The sequence below is a fragment of the Kryptolebias marmoratus genome, linkage group LG12 (assembly GCF_001649575.2).
Source record: "Kryptolebias marmoratus isolate JLee-2015 linkage group LG12, ASM164957v2, whole genome shotgun sequence".
In the NCBI taxonomy this organism is placed as follows: domain Eukaryota; kingdom Metazoa; phylum Chordata; class Actinopteri; order Cyprinodontiformes; family Rivulidae; genus Kryptolebias; species Kryptolebias marmoratus.
Window position 1 is genome coordinate 11,305,232 of NC_051441.1, and position 15,428 is coordinate 11,320,659.

General features: G+C 41.5%; 2 protein-coding genes across 3 annotated transcripts in view; both read left to right on the plus strand.

Moving 5' to 3' along the window:
* The window catches only part of samd9l (sterile alpha motif domain containing 9 like), a 13,139-nt gene extending 5,789 nt beyond the window's left edge, over positions 1 to 7,350 (plus strand). The window contains exons 2-3 of the mRNA XM_017421812.3: positions 1,989 to 2,050; positions 2,215 to 7,350. Of these exons, the coding sequence (XP_017277301.1) occupies positions 2,047 to 2,050; positions 2,215 to 6,842 (4,632 nt within the window). The 5' untranslated portion in view covers positions 1,989 to 2,046 and the 3' untranslated portion in view covers positions 6,843 to 7,350. The remainder of the gene's footprint in view (positions 1 to 1,988; positions 2,051 to 2,214) is intronic.
* A 532-nt stretch (positions 7,351 to 7,882) lies between these two features.
* On the plus strand, positions 7,883 to 15,218 carry gaa (alpha glucosidase). 2 transcript variants are annotated; one of them, XM_017421824.3, is made up of 19 exons: positions 7,883 to 8,611; positions 8,832 to 8,983; positions 9,114 to 9,279; positions 9,359 to 9,455; positions 10,023 to 10,142; positions 10,302 to 10,420; positions 10,883 to 11,014; positions 11,225 to 11,335; positions 11,432 to 11,545; positions 11,667 to 11,751; positions 11,874 to 11,991; positions 12,301 to 12,434; positions 12,661 to 12,812; positions 13,066 to 13,214; positions 13,319 to 13,460; positions 13,798 to 13,866; positions 14,279 to 14,443; positions 14,524 to 14,676; positions 14,778 to 15,218. In XM_017421824.3, exons 1-19 carry the CDS (start codon positions 8,123 to 8,125, stop codon positions 14,841 to 14,843), a joined length of 2,733 nt encoding a protein of 910 aa, XP_017277313.1. In that variant the 5' UTR covers positions 7,883 to 8,122; the 3' UTR covers positions 14,844 to 15,218. The 2 variants fall into 2 exon arrangements, with proteins under 2 accessions (XP_017277313.1, XP_017277311.1); XM_017421822.3 differs by having other exon boundaries at positions 7,884 to 8,611; positions 13,798 to 13,896; positions 14,778 to 15,217.
* Positions 15,219 to 15,428: the final 210 nt, after the last annotated feature.

Sequence of the window (15,428 nt, forward strand, 5' to 3'; positions counted from 1 at the left end):
CCTATCAGCGGACGGAGTCTGTTGAGGCCGGGTTTCGGCACCAAAATGTCAGGGTTTTTATTTATTTAACCTGCTAAGAAAAAATCACACCGGAGAAGCTTGTTGTCTTTTTGTGAAGGCCTTCGCAAAGAGGAGAGATTCCACAACAGCTCCTAATGGCGTGCTGTCCAGGAAGTTCTGCCCCTCCACTTGGGCTTTCTCTTTATTTAAAGGAAGAAGAAATGAGAAGAAAAAGGGGTTGATCTGAGCAAGCCAAGGCCAGTTCTGATCATAGCAAAAACACATAACACATCACTGTTTGGGAGAGCCAGATGGTGTGGCGCCCGCCGGCTCGCCGTCTGACCTTGGTCTCTCACGTAGGCAGTGTTCCACATGAGCACAAAGGCTGATAATGTAAAAACCCTAACAACCTGTTTGCGTAGTTCTGAGCTGTCAATTTACAACACGGCTTTACAAATCCAACAAGTTGGAGAGGAGACGATGTGTATTCCGCTGAGACCGGAATACACATCGACCGGTCAAATGTTATCAAAATCACAGGATTTATTGTTGATGATGAAATGATTAAACACAGTTAAGGACTTGCAGGTAAATTAATTTGTTTCCATTTTATGTAGGGGGAACAGATTATTTCAGGCAGCTGAAATATCCATTCTCTTCTCTCCTCCCCCCATAACTTTGGCAAATAAAAAGCAACTGTTTCCAAATTCTCAAACATTATGTGTGATAGCATACTGGACATTTCCTTAATCCAGTAATCTGTCATATTTTAAATTAGAACGGGATTTGCAAAAAAAGTCCGATCTTTTCAGGAAGTCTTTATTTTTGTGCCCTGCTATCAGCTAACTTCGCTCCTCTTGTATCACAAATGAAAAATTATAAATGCACACTACGTGTTGGGAACCTGTGTTTGTTGACTGACTTTTATTTGTCAGGCTTAAGAGACAAAAGTTGAGAAAAGATCGATTCTCTTCGCGTTTAAAATAACACAAAACAGCGGTAAAAAGACCTCCACACGAGACCTCGTTTATTTATTTATTTATTTTATTTTGATAGTTGCCGATTAAACTGAAAGTTACAACATTGACATGATTATATGAGTAGTTTTTACCGATAAATCGATCAGAAGCGCCGTGAAAATGGTCAGATCCGCCGGATCCACCTCTCTGGCTGCAATGCGCGCTCCCGACACAGGGTAACAGATTTTCGCACAAGACCGGCTTTTTTTTCAGATCGAAGAGTCTGCAGTTTGTACTTTTATGGTGATGTCACTGATCTGTTGGGAAACTTTCATTTCCAGAAGGCAATTACATGTTATTTAATTGGATTGTGATGTTTAACCTGAACAACAAGCCACATAAATTCTCTTCAGATGTGTAGATTTTTAGTGAGAATATTTATTTGCCACTGATTACCAACCCCCCCCCCATTGGGCCCATAAGATCAGGGCCCAAGGAGCTGTGGAGCCCAGAGAAAGTCCAAACAATCATAAGGATACAGAGGAGAAATGACCGCCACCATCAGACAGAATTACAACAATTGGATGCAGGATTATGTCATGAACTTCTCTAATTTAATTTCAAAACAAAGGAACGGCTGCGGAACAATGACTGTTAATCCCTTATTTGCTCAAACTAAACAAAATGAGGATCAGTCGGTAACAAGAAATAAGTGTAGCCACTTACTGCCACTGTATCTGTAGATACTGCTCATTATTTTTTGACAAACAAATTTCACGGATACTTGGCTTTGTATGTTATTAATAAAATGTAATTAAATTAAATAATTACCTAACAATGTACTGGTAAACTGTAATATTAATACTAAGACCTCCTATCTGTGTTTTTGTTGTTAGTCTTCTTTGTCTGTCATACTGGTAGAGTAAATGTTGTCTAAAGCTATTTGTAACTCTGAAGATGCGTCTACAAAGTTGATACATATCTGTAAGATAATAATTAGCTAAATTTAGCTGTTCTTTATTTTTACAGATAGAAAGTGCTAAGTAAATGCTGACACGGATTAAATGAAAAAAGGAAGACAGACATTATGGGTAAGTATTCATTCCTTGTGTTACAGGAAATAATAAGATGTGGACTAGCAAATTTTGTATATCTGTGAAATATATTCACTGCTATCAACTTATATCCCTTCTGTGTTTTTTTTTATCTATCTTGTAACCAAATTTATTCATCTTTGTCTCCTTTCTGTGTTTAGCTGACAAACCTGAGCAGTCACCTCAGAGCTGGTCTGAGTCTGAAGTAAGTGTCTGGCTTAAATCCATTGGCGTGAAGGAGCAGTACATAAAAAAGCTCTATGAAGAGGAAGTGGATGGACAAACCCTCCTTGCACTCAATGAGGACTTTTTAAAGACAGAGATTTGCATGAAAGCAGGGCCTGCCCACTTGATTATACAAAACAGAGATGCGCTTCTCAGCTCCCTACAAAAATGTCAGGGGAACAAAAAGTCCACCAGTGCCAAAAGCTCAGAGTCTGAGCCAAAGAACAATCAGAGATCAGCTCAAGGTTCCTCAACAGCAGGCAATACTCCTCAGCTCCCCGTGACAGACCAAAATGAGTCTGAGGAGAGACAAACTCCTCAAGAAGAATTCACATTGTCTTCAAAGGACGACTGCAAACCCCGACCGTTTGATGAAGAAATTGATTTTATTTACGTAAAACACAGAGTGCTCCAGCCTGAATCAGGTGCCTTTAATCTGATATCTCCTTGCCATGAATACAAGTCTTTGGCTGTAGCTGCTACATTGGACCGAACAAGACTCCAAGCAAAGTTTGCCAGGGAGGTTCTCAAATTTGCAACGGGCTGTATGAATATCAGATCTAATGGCACTATACACTTTGGAGTGATGGACAGCAAGGAGGATGCAGAATACGTGCACGGCGAGATAATTGGAATTCCTGTAAATGATAGGGCCATTTATGTAGATGCTTTGGACTACATTGAGAGAAGCTTCTCCACAGACAGAGAGCATGTTCGCCAGTGTGTGCGACCACCAACTTTCATTGAAGTTATGGATCGAGGAAGTACAGAAAAGAGATATGTAGTGGAGGTGGACATTGTGCCTTCACTACGAATTGTCAAGAATAAGGTGTATCTTGTCAAGCTGCCAAACTTCAAAGAGTCGGCTAACAAAGTTGAATTTGAAAAAAAAGAATTGATTCTACGAAGAGTAGGCTCTAAAACCGAGCCGGTGAGCGACAAAGACATAGGTGATTTCTACCAGAGAGTCAAAGATCGTGATGCTCAAAGAGAGGAAGCAGAGAAAAATCAGTTCCTCAGTGCTCCAGAGACGTGCCAAGACCTCGGACGGAAGCTCACAATGCTACTGACCAGTGGGAAGAAGTTCATCGAAAAGGAAAAATGGTTCATACTGGTCACAAACAAATTCAAGCCGGATGACCTCCGTAACATTGACTGGCTGCTCAACATGAATGTGTTCTGTGTGTTTGACTTTGACCCAGACTCGAAGATATCAGGTCTTTGCAGTATGTACCTTCAGCACCATGTTGCAAACATGCATTTTCTGCAGAGCTACAAAATACCTGCTGGCATGAGCATCAAGGATTTCACGAGCCACTTGCATCTGTTTGAGCAGACCAGTTGGATCTTTTGCAATGGATGCACTGATTTCAAAGGAAATGAAACTCAGTGCAATGAAATGACCTGGATTAGGACAAAAATGACTTTCTTGCGAGAGTCTGTGTCCCTGATCTGCAAACAGATTTTACCTAAAGGGACATTTCAGGTCATTTTTCTTCTCACATCACCTGTGGAGAAACCACTCCTGCACACCTTTAATGAGTTTTTCACTGACATGGAGGGCCATGATGACATTATCTGCATCTGTGAATCTGAGAAAAACTACCAGAAGTGGAAAAGCTTTGCAGAGGGCTCGTGTGGAAAGGAAGTGGTTTACAATTCAAGTGTTGTTGGGATGAAAATGAGTCACATCAATTCAACTCTGCAGCAAGTACAGCCTTTCAAAGCATGTGCCCAAAAACATCTCCCAGTCTTTGTGAAAGGGACGTGTCTGCTTGAAACACACACAGAAGAACAAATGTATTCTCTGGAAATTCTGACGGTCGATCATTGTGATGAAACAAGCAAAGACTTCATCAATGAAGAGAAAGCAAACATTGAACGCCAGTTCTATCGGGGTGGGAGAGTGACCTGGCTGAACTTCTGGCTTGCTGAGCACAAGTATGTTGAAGAGGTTATTGAAAGAGACGCCTGTCATGAAACAGCCAAGCTTCTCAATGATGCCTTGAAATCTAATGTGGATCAGACTCCAGTGAACTGTATAAACATCTATCATCACCCTGGAAGTGGTGGAAGCACGGTGGCGAGACAAGTGCTGTGGAACAATAGAAAGGATCTGAGATGTGCAGTGGTGAAACCTTCATACTCAGTTTCTGTTGTAGCACAGCATGCAGTGGAGCTAAGAGAATATGAAGAGAAAGATCCCCAGAAGTGCCTTCCAGTGCTGCTTCTTGTTGAAGATGCAGACAAAGAATATCTAGATGATCTCAGGAATGAACTGGAGGTTGCCATAAATGTCAAACGAATCCAGTATGGAACTCTTTGTTTCGTTTTGTTGAGTTGCAGACGTTCCCACGATCCAGAGAGGAAATGTAAGGAGTCTCCACTACAGAATGTGTCTGTCACTCACAAACTGTCTGCTCAAGAGAAGAGAAAGTTTGCTGGAAAACGAGAAGCTCTTGAGGAACGATATGCACCTGAGTTCATCCTGACCTTTGTTTTGATGAGTGAAGGATTCTCTGAAGATTACATCCAGCACTTTGTAAAACACTTGCTTCAAGGCATTGACCGACAGTCAGTTGTCACTCGCCTCATTCACTATGTTGCATTGCTGAACACGTATGTTCAAAACTCTTTTATCTCTCAGTCCCATTGTGAAGCTTTGCTCGCCTTAACCATTCACTTGGAGAGGTTCCGGCAGCACAAGTTTGAAAGCTCCCTCAGTGATCAGGCCAAACTTGTCTTGTTGCACCTCAGAGATGAGAAGACACAAATTGAATCAATCAGAATCATCCATCCACTTGTGGCAAAAGAAATTCTTCAACAACTTCTGGATGACAATCAAACCCAAAGCGGACTGGCGATGGGTTTGCTCTGTGAGAATGTGCTCTTTGAGCACAGATTTGGAAGGGAGGAGTATTTGTCATTCTTGAGACACCTCTTCTTAAGGCGGTCCAGAATAAGTAAAGGAGACAAATATGACAGTTTCTTCTCTCCTCTCATTGAACATGTGTGTGACTATGAGAAAAGCCCCAGCAAAGCAATTGAGTTACTGAAGGAAGCATTCCAGCGTTTCCATCAAGATCCATACTTTGCACAACAACTGGCTCGTCTTCATTACACTTATGAAAGGTTTGAAGAAGCAAAACAATGGGCAGAGACAGCTGATAAACAGTTGCCCAACAACTCATACATACTCGACACAAAAGGGCAGGTTTACAGAAAATGGTTCCAAGCAAAATGCAAGGCAATTGAGTATGGAAACGTATCAAAGACGCCCCAAAATACAGCAGATGCTGTGGACACTGCCCTCAAAGCCCTCGAGTGTTTTCAGGATTGTGAGAGGGCAACTGATGCTGACATGGAAGATGTAAACAGTTCAGGGTTTTTTAATGAAGTCGAGGTGGGATGCAGCCTGCTCAAACTGATCTCCTCACTCCAAGTGTTTGCAAACAGAACCAATGGCCACTCCGAATGTATGAAGTACCTCTTAACAGATTACATTCCGGAGGAACTTGAAAGTGCCTGGGAGCCATTTCATTTACGTTTGAAAAAGGTTCACAAGACAATGCAAGATGCCTTGGAATGGATTTCTGAGGACCTCAGTTACTTCCAGACAGATGTTGGAATTGAAGAAGAGATCCCCGTACATCCTGAAGAAAAGATAAGCCATCCTCTCACATGGCTGGCAAAAAAATCATCTGAGTATGGGAAGTACTTCAGTGAAGCAGATTCTGCTGTACTTCTACGACAAGGTCAATCAATCCCAGCAAAGCTAACTCCTTTCCAAAAACGCATGATCATCTATCATCTTGGTGGAGGGAACATCATATCCATCCTCTCCAAGCTAGCTGACCAAAAAGATGGAGTACGTCGTCTAGAGAGCATCCTCACTCTCTACCCCAGGAATCCATTACAGGCCAAATTTGGTCAAAGGGATATTGTCAATTACATTGCGGCACACATTTCTCTCAACTGCCTGTCCCCACAAGCTCGAATGGTAGCTCCTCTGAAAGATCTACAGCTTCTTTGCAGCCAGTTACCATCAGACAAAAGGAAATGTTTACCAAGTGCCTTGTTCTTGCTTACCTTGTTATTCTGGCCAGAAGATCATGACACAGACCAGGAGAAAGAAAGCAAATATGAAATTGTGCAATCAGCAGTTGAGCACCTTGAAAAAGGCTACTTTACCAAGATGAAAGACATTCCGCAACGAAAAAGAAGAATTTACACCCACTTTTTCCTGGGAAACGGAAATGGGTTGGATAAATTTGTCCACAAGAGGAAGTTTGACAAAATCACAAAAGGGTTCTCAGTCTCTGAGAAACGCTTGAAGTGGTTCAGTGGTGAGGCATGGAAAAGTCCTGATATCGCCATGATGCTTAAGCGTGTTTCTGGGTGGACTGAGGATAGAGCAGTGTACCTTGAAGGCCCCCAAAAAAAGAAGTTTCAAATTCTGCCTCTTTTCGTACCTTCTGTGCCCCATAGTAATGAAAACATCACCTTCTACTTGGGATTCACCTTTAGAGGTCCTGTTGCCTATAACATTCTTGTGGAAAAGTAGATTGTCCTTAGACATGCCTGTGTGTAAACTTGATGAAGAACTGATTTAATGTCCATATTATTGTCAAGATTATGAATGTCTTAAAAAATACAAGCTCTGATGTTGGGTATTTTCTTAAGTAATGTTTGTAAAAGTTGATGCTATAGTGTTTAACCTGTAAGATTATTCTGTAGGTTTGTCTTTTTTATCTATATAAATGTATTTTAAATACACAGCTTAACTGAGGAAAAAACAGAACCACACACATTTCTTATATTGCAACTTAATCATGTATAATGTGCTTATAATGTATGAGATAAAGAACAATGTTGGACCCAATTGACTCAAAAAAGCCTAAAGTAAAACTTCAACCCAGGTAAAAGGCATTCTTTGTGTCTGCAGTAAGTGACAGTTGTTTTAGATGAAAATACATTTTGCATTTGTAAACGTTTTCTGCTTAATACATGTAAAACATTCAACCGAGTGTAATAAAACTTGTTTTCCACTATAGTTGGTTAATGTCACTCCTTGATTTACTTCATTTCTCAAATAACACTAAATAATTTTGCAAGTGAACCACTGAAACCTTAAGTAAACAATATAATGGAAAATTCATTACATTTAGTTTGTTGAGTTAAAAAATATAAGATTACTGTAACATGAAGGTTTCTCCAACACATTGTAAAGGAAAACACGATTATATTCATAGTTTCACAATCCAACAGTATCAGGACTATTTTATCCTAAAATTATGAAGAATGAAGAGCTTAAGGAAAAGCTGGATCTTTAGAAAATCTTATTATCTATAGATTTTATTTTATAGGTTTTATTAAGATTTTAAAACTCTTATTCCCCCAGCATATTTCAGGTTTGTTGTAAAAAACAAACAAAAAAACGTTCTAATACTAATTCAGCAGTTTATTTTATTAATTTATGTGGTTAGACCTTTAGCTTTAGGCCTCTTTAATTAAATAATTCCTCATTTGAACAGAGAAAAATAACATTTCAGAGACCCAAGCTAAAGTCAGCTGACTTAACCGTAGTTTTGAGACTTTTTGTCCCAGTTTGTTTGCCGTAGTGTTTTTAGCTTTTGTGGAGCTATCAGACGTTTGCTATGACATCGATAAAGATTTATTCCTTTCATTGTTTTAACAATGGTGTTTATGTTATTTGATGTGCTTGTTTTGTTGCCTTGCTTTAATTTTCCTGATGTTATTTTATTAACAACGAAAGCTCCAGCAGAACAACCATGAAGTAGCTAACTGCTAGCTTCAGCGCCGGTTGGAAGTTTTTCAAGTAGCATGGCTCTTTCGTCTGGTTCTTCTGTCACCGGGCTCCTCCTCGCCTTGTCTTTGTTAGCCTGTTTGTACGGCAGCCTTTTGTATGGAGACAGACTGGTTAGGTCAGTCGAGAGCTTACCAAACAAACGAACTGCAACAGTACGAAACGTTTCAGGGCGTGACAGAGGCTCAGAAAGAGCTGGTGTTTCCGGAAAGCCTGAATGCAGCACTGCCGCGGAGAGTCGGTTTGACTGCGGCAGGGACCGGGTTCTGAGTCAGGGGGAGTGTGAGGGGAGGGGGTGCTGCTACGCCCCTCTGCCTGGAAACACAGGACCCCCCTGGTGCTTCTACCCCTCCCTGTACCCTGGCTATAAAATGGGTCCCCTGAGTCCCACCAAACGGGGGCAGACTACCACTCTGACCCGAACCAGTCCTTCCTACCTCCCCAAAGACGTGTCCAATCTGAGCCTTGTGGTCACAGAGGAGGCTGCAGGCTGCTTACACATCACTGTAAGTACTGCAGACTAATTTATCAAGTTGTGATATTGTCTGAAGTATGTGGTGAATCTGGCTTACACAAATTTGTCATTTGTTCCATGCTTTTGTGAAGTAATACAAACTATCTGTTTCTTCATCCATCTAATAGCTCAACATATTAGATCATCCACATTCTTTGGGATGTGTTGGAGATTTTTTTGTTTGTTCTGAGTGTCTTGAGTTTCCTCTTCAGTTAAAAGACCCATCTTCTCAGCGGTATGAAGTTCCCCTTCCGGATGGTATCCCTCAGGCCAAAGCTGATCCCCAGGATGTTCTCTATACCACTGAATATCAGCCTGACCCGTTTGGTGTCATAGTGAGGCGTAAATCCAATGGAAGAGTCGTGTAAGTTGTTCAGTTTATATCCCTCGTCGCTGTAATGAGGGTTGCGCTTATTGCTGCAGCACAAGTCCTGAGGCATGATAAATGTGTAAACCGACAGGATGACGGGTGTTTGTCTGCCCTGTCTGTCCAGTGTGAACACCACAGTTGCCCCGCTGCTGTTTGCTGACCAGTACCTGCAGCTGTCCACGTCGCTGGCCTCCTCCTTCGTGTCCGGCCTTGGCGAGCATTACACCTCCCTCCTCCTGGACCTCAACTGGACCTCTCTGACTCTGTGGAACAGAGACATGGCACCGCACGTGGGTCTCTTGCACTGATTTTATTGAACTATAAAGAGCCAATCATTTCTAACGCTGCTTCTTCTTTTTTTCTCCACAGGCTGATGCAAACCTCTACGGCTCCCATCCATTTTATATAGTGCAGGAAGAGGACGGCTCAGCACATGGAGCTTTTCTTCTTAACAGCAATGCAGTTGGTACTACTCTGCCCCACACTGCCATACTCACTTTTTACAGAATTAGGGGGGCACACATTGTTACATTTTTTGCTAATCTCCAAAATGAAAAGTAATTGTAACTAACTTTGGCGAATTCCCACATTAGACACCTATTTCTGCAAATGACTCTTTACATTTAATCAGCACAATCCTCCAGTTTATCTTCTGGAATTTAAACATACTATTGTATGTACTTTTGTTGTGATTGGTCTCTGGAGGCCACTAAATCTATTGAGAAGACAAAAATATATATATATATATTATGGTTTTCATTAAACATACGCACTAGAGAAAATAAGAAAACTCCTTCCAAAGTCTTAGGAACATGCCATAATTATTTTTATGGATCATATTTCAAAAATATAGTAACCTAAACTGACAGTATTGGACTATTCTGCTATTTGTTATTCAGATATTTCATTTAAAGCTTCTGTTGGCTGACATGGATAATAAAGCCAGTATCATTGTGTCTTTTTATGTAGAAGATGAATTCAATCTCGCAAATAAAGATACATTGGACTCATAGCTCTCTTTATAAATCTGTAGAAGTGACGTTGCAGCCGACCCCTGCCCTCACCTGGGTATCCACCGGTGGAATCCTGGATCTGTACGTTCTCCTGGGTCCTGACCCTCAGAAAGTGATACAACAGTACCTCCAGATCATCGGTACGTGATTCATCGTGCTGGTAACAGTCAGAAACACACCTCTAACAGCAACATTCGTTCATAATAAGGGATGTGTACTTTTTGAAGTGGAGAACAAGTGAAAGCATGTCAGTGGAGGTTGGATAACCGTGATTAGTCATGTCGTTTTTCTGCATCCAGGATATCCCATGATGCCTCCTTACTGGTCACTGGGTTTTCATCTCTGTCGCTGGGGTTATACGACCACTAACGTAACCCGAATGGTTGCACAGCACATGCACGGTGCCAACTTTCCCATGGTAAATTTAAACTATAAGACATTTCCCCCATAGAACAGGAAAAATCGGTACTTTTGCAAACTTAGTGGTTGAATTAGATTGTAAACTAAGAAAATAGCCTCTTTTTAAGTTTAACAATTGTTTACATTTTTGTAGATCAATGAAAATATACAAAGATTGGTTTTCCTGGTAAAATAGGACATTACCTTTTTAATGATGATTATTACAGCAGATCATCATCACTGATGCTTTTATTTTGTAGAGACTTAAACAATGGACATTAACTTCCTCTAAAAAAACACGTCTGCAAAGTGCAAGAGGTTAAATTATTCAAATACTTTAATCATTTGTTTAAATGAATACATAATAAATGTGACATAATGAATAATCATGTGACTGTTTGTATAAATTCTTCGGTTTCAGTCCTCATGAAATGCTGTTGTTGTTGACAGTATATGGTTTTTTTTTTTTTTTCATCATCAGGATGTTCAGTGGAACGACCTGGATTATGCAGATAAGCGAAGGGTGTTCACCTTTGACCCCAGGAGGTTTGGAGACCTGCCAGAGATGGTGCAGGAGTTTCATGAAGGAGGGATGAAATACATCCTGATTTTGGTGTGACATCTATAAAGCTGTTGGTATTAATTTAATTAGCACAAATTTTTTTAGAAATAAAACAAAAAGAAAAGACAATAGACAAGTTATTATTGCAAGATATTCTTTTTCTGAAAAAGTTAAAGCAGTAATAGTCGTTTTTGTCCAGTAGATGGCAGCAGAAATGTCTACCAATTGTGTTTTTTTTTCTCCTGGGTTGTGCTGGTTTAGGACCCCGGCATCAGCAGCACCAGCCCCTCCGGTACCTACCCTCCCTTTGAAGATGGACTGAAACGAGACGTCTTCATTAAAAACGCCACAGGAGACATTCTGATAGGAAAGGTTGGACACCTTGATTGCTGAGGAGTCACGGCGCTCAGTTGTACAGTATTTGTAATATGTGTATACTCTTATTTAACTTGCGCTCTGTTTGCTCAGGTTTGGCCCGGACCAACGGCATTTCCTGACTTCACTAATCCAGAAACCAGACAATGGTGGGAGGACTGCATCAGAGACTTTTATTCTAAAGTTCCTGTGGATGGTCTGTGGATTGTGAGTTGTGCTCACACATAAACGCAGAAAACAGATCATTTAGCCAGATTATGATCGTGATGTTTACTTTCATACCTTCAAATCTTTAAAACGTGATCCCCCCCTTTGATGCTCCCATCAGGATATGAATGAACCATCGAGTTTCATTCAGGGCTCGATGGAGGGCTGTCCTGATGGTGAGCTCGAGAGGCCGCCGTACACACCCAGTAAGTGCATCGGTCAAGTGTTGCTCATTTCCGTCGTTAAAAAGTATAAAAATACACATGCGTGTAAAACGTATTTGCGGTGCAGTGCGTTAATTTGCAGCTTCCCTGAATGTCACAAACAGGAGTGGATGGAGGTCAGCTGAACTCAGGAACGATTTGTATGTCGGCCCTGCAGAAGCTGTCCACTCATTACAACCTGCACAATCTGTACGGACTGACCGAAGCCTACGCTACGCACAGGTCAGATCAACGCAGTGATGTGCAAAGTTAGTTTTGTAGAAGTTGGGAAATTTTTATACTTATGGATGTAAAGCAATCCCAAAAATTGCTACTTTAGGCAAGAAATGAAGGGCTATATAAGTGATTAAACAGAAAAAGTACTCATTTGTTTGACTTATGATATGAGATCAACCCTTTTTTTATTTCATAGATGTTTCTAAAAGTAGCTTCATGATGTTTAGCACATGTATGAAAGAAACAAGAGACAGAAACTAGTTGGCAAAATTTAGTAGATTTTTGTTTTCTTGTTTGGTTTGTTGTCATCCTCAGTGCTCTCAAGAAGATTCGTGAGAAGAGACCTTTCGTTTTGTCTCGGTCCTCCTTCCCCGGCATCGGCCGATTCTCCGCGGTGTGGACAGGAGATGTCAGGAGCGACTGGGAGCAGCTTCGATTCTCCGTCCCTGGTGAGTTCACGTAAAGTGTCAAAATGCTGCATTATTTTTTTTTTGTTATTGTCGTTGTTCTGTTTTCACATTTTCATGGAAATTTGAATACAAATCTGAGTTTATCTAGTGGTGGATCATTCCAGATGTTCCTAAATGTCAAAGTTTCCTTCTGCTTTTGAAGTTCCATGTGTGCAGTTTTATAGTGGATAGATTTCCAGTGAAGTTTTGTGTTATCCCCCCACAGCGGTGCTACAGTTCAGCTTGTTTGGGGTGCCTCTGGTGGGAGCGGACATCTGTGGCTTTGGAGGCAACACCACTGAGGAGCTGTGTGTGCGATGGATGCAGCTTGGCGCCTTTTACCCGTTTATGAGAAACCATAACGACAAGCCCAACGCTGTGAGACACAGACACAGGCTTTGTGGATAATTACTGCTTGTTTATGTCTTTGTTAAAAATGCACAAGTTTCACTGAGTTTGTTAAAAAAAAAAAGGTTATTTTGTAACATCTGGAAAGTAGTTTTATGATGAAGTGGTGCTCTGGCCTTCTGGAGCAGAACAGAGCAGTCCATCTGTTTCATGATTTAGGTGAAAAAGTAACCTTTTTGTCTCTTCTCTTTGCCCATGTGTTTTCTCTTGGTCCATCCACCAGCCTCAGGAGCCATATGTGTTTGGGCAGAGGGCCCAGGCGGCCATGCGGAGTGCGTTAAACCTTCGCTACTCTCTTCTCCCTTTCCTCTACACGCTCTTCCATCATGCACACACGTCTGCTGACACCGTCGCCAGGCCTCTTTTTGTAGAGTAAGCATTTTCCTCTCTTATCCATTCTTATTCTTTTAGCACGTAAACAAAATAAGCGGCTCATTTTAAACCTTTTTTTCTTTCCATGTCCATGTTACTCGTAGATTTCCCACTGACCCTAACTGTCGGCCCATAGACCAACAGTTCCTGTGGGGGAGTTCACTTCTCATCAGTCCGGTTTTAGAGGAAGGGGCAGTCGAGGTGAAAGCGTACCTGCCAGCTGGTGCTTGGTACAGCCTGCACAACGTGAGTCCCCACACAATCCCTCTAAAGTAGGGGTAGGCAACCCTGGTCCTCGAGGGCCACTATCCTGCATGTTTTCCTTGTTTCCCTGCTCCAACACACCTGATTCAGTGGTTAAATTACCTTTTCAGTTCTACAGAAGTCTGTTAATCACCCATTGATTTAAATCAGGTGTGTTGGAGCAGAGAAACAAGGAAAACATGCAGGATAGTTGCTCTCCAGGACCAGGGTTGCCTACCCCTGCTCTAAAGTCTTAACTAGTAACAGCCACCATGTTTGAAGACTCCTAAAGCAACACGTGACATAAACATTCACTTGTATATTTTTTTGTTGTGTCAAGGGTCAGCCTTTCTCCAGTAAGGGTCAGTTCTTCCTCCTGCCTGCACCTTTGGAAACCATCAACGTTCATGTGAGGGAAGGACACATTATCCCCCAGCAGGTGGCTGTCTGCTTTAGAGAACTCACCATAATGAGGCTTATTTTGTTTTTTTCACTCAGTTTGACTGAAACTGTCTAAAATAGATTTTTGAAAACGTGCTGATGTGAGATGTGATTGCCCAAGCAGGCACTGAGTAATGTTTTGTTAGGATGTTGCGTTTTGCTGCAGTACATCAGCTCACACAGTTTGCGTGATAAGAACCTTGGCAGGAGATTAGGCTTTAATCACAGTTTTGACAAGGTGTTTTATGATCAAGTGTTGTGTCAGATTGTGCTGATCTACACATTTCTGGGCACCGTCCTGAAAGTCAAGCTGAAAAGCAGTTGAAAGAGGGGGGGAACATTGCATCATGTTGTCTTTGATCTTTGTTTCATCGGTGAAGGAGCCGGCTTTGACAACCGCGGCCTCACGTAGAAACGCCTTCTTCCTGACGGTGGCGCTGTCAGCAGGCGGCCGGGCCTGGGGCGACTTGTTCTGGGACGACGGAGACGGCCTGGACACTTACGAAACTGAAAATTATTGTTACGTTGTTTTCACTGCCGAGCAGGTAAGCAAGAGATGAAATCTGCTTGGTTTAAAACGAATGATGGAGAAACTGCTGCTGAACGTTTCTGCGCTTTGCTTCAGTCGCAGGTTGTTGGTGATCCTCTGAAGCTGAATGGAGACTTGGACGATCTGGTGCTGGGGGGGCTTCAAGTGTTCGGGGTGCCCTCACCACCTCTCTGTGTTTTGGCAAATGGGAAGAAAGTCAGTGATTTTACATACAGAACTGACACCAAGGTGGGTTTTCCATTAGTCAACACTGTTATCTTTGTTTCTTGTCAATTGTCATGCAGCTGCTTTAACAAATAAAAAAAATGTCTTTGTGTCTCTTCCCAAAGGTCCTGACAGTGACTGGCCTGGCCTTACCCATGTCAGAGGTGTTTACGGTCCAGTGGGCTCTCTGAGGCACAGAAATTCGTTGTTTAATGGCCTTTGAAAGTTTTTTGCCTCCTGCACTGCCTCTGAAAAGTTCAACTGCGTGTTTCTACAACTCATCAAACAGAATTAACCTTCAGCCACTGAAGAGTTTATTTTACACTTTACTTGTATTCCTCCTTCAAAGTCAGAAACTCTGAAACCAGCAAGTTTCTAGAATGTAAATGAGGCAGGAGACTTTACTGTTTGTGGTTTGTTGGTTCTGTCATTTTTGCTGCTAACTTGTACACTGAAAACGACAATTAAATCCCAAATATATGTAATTTTGTAACTTTTTTTTTTTTGCAGTTTTTGTTTGGTAAAATCTACAAAAAATATATTTTTTCATAAACTTCAATAAAATGAAAACAAAATATTCTTATCTGAAAGTATTGAAATTTCTCTTCAGCTGTGTATTTGATCAGTGTTAATATGCAAATAGAAAGATAAATGGTGGAGTGTGTGTTCTGGAGCTAGTTCTGATCAGGCAGATGGAGGCAGCAGTGTTGGTGTGTGAAGTGATGCTCTGACTCCAGCTCTGGTCCTGATGTTGGACCAACCACCTTCCAGCCTTC